The 6000-nt window shown below is 39.7% G+C and overlaps 1 protein-coding gene across 1 annotated transcript in view; it reads right to left on the reverse strand.

Annotated features, from left to right (window-relative positions):
- The window catches only part of SLC7A11 (solute carrier family 7 member 11), a 69486-nt gene extending 64469 nt beyond the window's left edge, over positions 1-5017 (reverse strand). The window contains exons 1-2 of the mRNA XM_035112158.2: positions 4408-5017; positions 1425-1551 (exon numbers count right to left, since the gene is read on the reverse strand). Coding sequence (XP_034968049.1) covers positions 1425-1551; positions 4408-4684 — 404 coding nt within the window. The 5' untranslated portion in view covers positions 4685-5017. The remainder of the gene's footprint in view (positions 1-1424; positions 1552-4407) is intronic.
- Positions 5018-6000: the final 983 nt, after the last annotated feature.

The raw sequence follows: 6000 nt of genomic DNA on the forward strand, positions 1-6000 counted from the left end.
CTACGTAGGCGTTATGAAGCAATAAGAACAACTAAAATAATCTGCGTAGGATACATGGGACATGGGGCGGGAGAGGGAGAGGAAATGAGAACGCATGTTTGTTTCACTTGTATGAATTATCTTTAGTAACACAAGCTCCTCAGATGCAGAATTAGAGTAACTACATCCACAAGCTAAACTGCCTACAGATAAACCTGTTAGCTCCCACAGGTGCTCAAACTGTATTTGTTGTGATATGAGAGCTCTTTTAAACAGCATAGTAAACACTGAGCAATTCACATAACATAATAAGGCATTGTGCTTCTTTACTAAGCCAACTAGCAGTGCAAATTGTAGGTTGACAATGTTGTAAATGGGCCGCTAAGGCTATAAAAATGGAATCTCTTGGGCTAGGGGGCGGGAGAACTTGTAGGCTGAAACCAGTTTAGCCAGCTCTACTTCTTTTTCACGCAGGGAATAAACTGTTAGAGGAAGTGCAATATTCTCAGATCACCCTGGGGCAACAGAACACAATTTCAGTCCAACCTAGATTTTCACATTTTACTAAAAGACACCTACAAGTGAAGTTTTAAATTTGTCCAGGACCACTCCAGATAAGCATGTCTTGCTCCTGCACACCCATCAGTCACCCTCTTCCTTGCCACCATTCGGTGTATATTATGGTCTAAAACACTGTGCCCACTCACTGAGTTCCCACGGCCTGCCATGCCCAACCCACGGGAGATTCTAGTGGGGCTCCTTTTTATAAGAGAAAGCAGGGCATTGATTTACAGCTTCTTTTCTACCAAAGACCCCAAGGCAGGGTTTAGAAATATTACTACATAGTCAATACGAAGCATACTGAAATGTTAGCCCTAGCCATATTTGCCACAATGCCAGACTCTGCATGCATACAATTCCATGTGCAGTAGAGACACATGGGAGGGTTCTTTCATATTGTGTAGCCCCAACTGACCAAATTTGAATCAAGCGCAGGTGTGCATGTCTCATGGATGCATCAGGGGAGTTGCTGGGAAATGATGATTACTACCTGCAAGTAAGTTTCATGAAAGCCAGCAGACACTGTGATTTATTTTGGGGAAATTACAAGGCTTGGATAGTTTTAAACCAAAATTATGATGCATCATGAGGTCTGGGTATTATTAATGTTCTGCTTCAGCATTTTAGAGGAAACAAAATTAAGCATTTTTATTTTAAAAAATAATGCTTTTTAGAGTTTCTTAATTTTTACAAATTAACAATTAGTGGTCCAACTATGTCACAAAGGAAAATCATGGGAAGCAAGAACAGGAAGCACAAACTAAGGGACAGAACACAGCTGGACTATGTCCACGCACACCATATTTTTAATTGATTTTTGACTTTCAAAAGAATACTGGGAGTACAAGACAACAAAACAAGAGATGCAGATAGAGTTGACTTACCGTATAATGAGCAGTTCCACCCACACTCTTACAAAAGCAGGTAGAGGGCCAAAGGCTTCCAGAATGTATGTATAATGCCCACCAGATTTCTTTATACTTGTGCCCAGTTCAGCATAACAGAGCGCACCTACAAAATTTTAATTAATATTAAGACATCATTTCTGAAAGATAGCCATGCTTATCTAAAAACTATAATGAATGGCCTCATACATTTCATTAGCATACATGTAGTCCAATGGCATTTCCTTACATCCATGCCCCATGAAAATTACACAAGGCCAATTCATACAATCCTTCAGGAGATTTTTAAAAAAAACTTATTTATTGACTTATCTTCTGACAATGGGTGGCATCCAACTAAGGCACACCCAGAGTAGATCCACTGAGATCCATGGACTTGTCTATTGGTTGGACTAGATGATCCATGGATCCCCTTCCAATTCTATGATTATTATTATTTATTTCAGTGGGACTTCTCTGGGTATGACCAAACAGCACAATCCTAACAAAGTCTACTCCGAAGTAAGTCCTGTTGAATTCAACAGGGCTTACTTCCAGATAAGTGGGGTTAGGATTGCCCAGTTTATTTTGAATCAAAATCCAGCAACTGTGTGCAAACATCCCTTTCCAACCAGGACTAAAAGTCTTGCAGTTACTTCATGCAATTAATTGTGGGTGCCCTGAGTCTTTGCAGGCAATTGGCCATTATTCAAATTGTCTTGAAAAAGGGAAGAATTGTGATTAGGAGACAAAATGCAGTCAACAAGATTATATTAATTTGGATGTTATTATTGTTTTGAATTGAGTTCCATTCACAACCCATGCAATCCATAATCAAAATAAATCAGTAGTAAAACTGTCGCAGGGAATCATCTTTCCTTTTACTGGAGATTTTGATCAATGGTTTGCATTAACATAATTTCACTGAATATTCTGATGGCTACTTTTGAGCATTTCAGTCTCTCTCTTTTTACATTTAAATGTATTTATTAAAGCATCACATCTAAGGGCCACCAGCACATTTAAATAGACCTGATAAAGTCACTAGCATCTCAAATTTTCTTTCTTTTCACTTCAATCTACATAACAGTTAGCAGACCAATTTTGTATATATAGATAGTGGAATTATTTAACATATGCCAATCAACATAAGCTCCTTTTCTGAGGAAAAAGTCAGTGCTATCTGAAAGTTCTCCTCTAAAATTAACTTCAAAGAATTGCATTTAAGGGTTACACAGCTACCTGTGCTTTGTTTTTTTTTATTTAAGAATTCTGTAACTGGATGCCTTATTGCATAATCCATGAGGAAGAAGAGTGGAAGATGAAACAGTGTGAAGGCAGTGTCAATCAAATTGTTGTCAAAGCTGTGCAGAGAACACTAGGAGGCCAAATACTTTTAAGCGAATTTAGCACAAAAATGTAAATTTACGTGTTACAAATGCAAGAAGAATGCATTTTATTTCTGCTGTTCCAATCACATCATTCCTGGACACAGATGCTCAATTAGAACATAGCATGAACAGAAACAAAATCCATCTCCTGTACTAATTAAAATGAAATTATTTTGAGGGTGACCCTTACATTGGCCCTGTAGATTATTGTTGGCCCAACAGCTATACATACTGATTCTCATCAAAATGTTTTGCAAGGGCGGATAAAGCCTTGTCTCTGATCTTTTAAGTGCACAGTAAGTTCACAGGGCAACATTCACATATTCCACTTCTTGAGCAGAGATTTTATACTCCCCTCTCATTTGCCCACTGTTTCTAATACCAGAAAATAAGTCGTCTAGGCTAATAGTAATACCTAAGGTCATGCGGGACTTCAGCTTCTTTGAGATTAACTTATTAAAGCAATCAAGGGACCCATTCTTTGATAGATTTAGAGGTTCGGGATATGACCAGGCTATTTCTTCATCTATATAGATGATAAATATTATAAAGTCTTTTAAAAAAATTAGAATATAATATTTTATTTTATTTTTAAGTTTTAAAAACTTGGTATAAACATTGGCCCGTTGGTCTTAAACGGAGAGCTCCATAATCTATTTTCACTCAGCAATCCTATATATGTCTACTTCAAAGTAAACTTCCATGAGATCCCTGGTAAATAAGTATAGGATTTCAATTTTAGTATCCATGCTCAAACTACAGGTGCCATTATCAAGATAATAGCTTTTCTAAACATTAGCAGAGTGTCTGGCTTTAAGATTAAGGGGTGGAAGTGAGGGGTTCCAAGTCATCATTCAAACAAGATTTTGATTTAATATTTTTTTAAAGAAAAAATCAAATTAGTTAGAGCAGTGGTTCCCAATTGGTAGTCTGCATAACTGACCCAAGGGGATCCATGGAATTTTCACATAACAAAAAACCACCATAGAGACATCAAAATTTTCAAAAGTAGGGGGTCCATGGCTTGGCTTTTGAAAAACAGGAGGTCCACAGTACTTAGCTAATTGGAAATCACTGGGTTAGAGTGCTCTTGTTTTATTCCCTTCTTCTTGCCACCAAAGAGTTCAACAGAAGTTTAGTCCATGCAGAAGTAGAATCTAACCAATGGGGAACTAGGTCAATCTAGGTTTACATTTCGCAGGTGTTCTTCCAACCAAGTGGTTCATCTCCCCCAGCTGCCAGCCCCTCTATGAGTGTGCTGCTGCCTGTTCTTCAGAGCTTAAACTGAAAACCAACACAAACAGCAAACTGTATGATATGATAAAGGAGACTTCTCTCTGCAATTCCTTCAGAGAGTCATAAGAAATACAATTTTGGTCTTAAAGTCCTGCTGTACCGAGTTTCGCATGGCAATCTTTGCAACTTACAGTGGTTGCCAAGCGGCAAAATAACCCCCAAAATACCGAAGCAGTGTTAGTTCTGGGTCTCAAATCAAGCTTTTGATCTCCAGTATCAAACTTCTGTCTTTTTTGAGATTTTTTAAATCCACCTGCTGCCCCCCAAGGATCAATTATAAACTTTCACAAACTTACCAAAGAGTGAAATGATGCCACAGAAAGTCCAGACAATCAAGGACATTCCCACGCTGCCTGTGTTCTGGAGGATTCCTTTGGGAGAGATGAAGATTCCTGCTCCAATGATAGTGCCAATTATAATAGAAATCCCTCTCAGTAAAGTTACTTTCTTCTTCAAAACCACTTTGCCTCCCTCGGCCGCCTTGGTGTTGCACTTGGAGGGCAACTTGCCGTTAGATTGCTCCTGCAGGTAGCTGCCATTACAGACTACCGGTCCGGGAGGCTTCCTAAACATGCTTCAGTGCTACTAGCACTCTCCAAGGATGAATGTTTTGTAAAACTCTCCAGCAGGCACTTTCGTTCCTCTCTCTGCCTTTGTCTAGTTAATTGCTTCTACACACACATACACACACAGAGAGAGAGAGAGACATTCACTGCCTGTAGCCTTTCAACCCACCTGTGCCAACAGGTATAAAATTCTTCAGGTGTCTTTTACTTTTCACTGCTATCTCAGTGCTACAGGAACACCTGCCCTTTCACACAGCTACTACCTTGGTGCTGTTCTTTCACTGGAAGCCAGCTCAGCTTCCGCATGGTCTTGTATATAAGCTCCTGTCATACCAAGTTACTCTTGCTGAATGATGATGATGCAAATTCTCCAGGTTTGCATCAGCCATAGGAGAGGGCTCTGGTTCTGGCATTACTCAGCACTTTTCCTCCTCACGGTAGCAGGATGTTGCACAACTCACATGAGTCCCATTCAACAAAGGCAGGAGTCCTAAGCGTTTTCTAGTAAGCAACTTACTATATCAGCACACGCCCAAATATTTAAAGAGACTCCTAATGAGAAGCAAATGCCTGTTTTCAAAATACAGAGTGGGGAGGAAACAGAGCAAAGATAATGTGGCAGTTTTTGTTTCTTTCCAAATACTTTTTCCCCCCACCCCAGCTATCATATGGCAAGATAGATTGTATGCATTCTTTGCTATTTTTTGGTTTGGACCTAGTTCAATTGTATTTTTGTTTGGACCCAATTCAACATTTTACATAAAGAGCAAGTACATTCACATTCAAGAGCATATGCTGGCCTCTTTGGTTGCCCCATGTTGCCTAGCAACACAGTCAGTTCCAGCAAGTGGTGTCTATGCTCCTATGATTCCATGATTCTAACATTAATTTTCTTCCTGGAATTTATTCCACCCCTCGCCAGATCCTTCAATAATGAAAAGACTAAGTTGTTGTTGTTCTCACACCAGTGGCTGTTGGCAATTATAGTCTCCTGTTGTGAGTATTGTCAGAGTGGAGACACCATTCCTGAAAGCAGTGGAAGCAGGATCCTTGTGCTCTCTCAAGCATATTTCTCCCAATGACAACCCCATAATGACAATCCTGTGATCTGAGCCGCTAGAAAGGCAGAACTGAAGAGGGGCCATGGAGCCTATGCAAATCAACAGTGCACACACACAAAATGAACAGAGCCATGCTACACACGGCACTATGCCTTGAGGGCAGGACAATTCAGCACCCAGGCATCACATTTGATAACAGGACCCTGTATGGTGCATTTCTCACCAATGGGCAATGACATTTGGTTGCTGAACATTTGGAATG

Source organism: Zootoca vivipara, chromosome 9 (genome assembly GCF_963506605.1).
Source record: "Zootoca vivipara chromosome 9, rZooViv1.1, whole genome shotgun sequence".
Classification (NCBI taxonomy): Eukaryota; Metazoa; Chordata; class Lepidosauria; order Squamata; family Lacertidae; genus Zootoca; species Zootoca vivipara.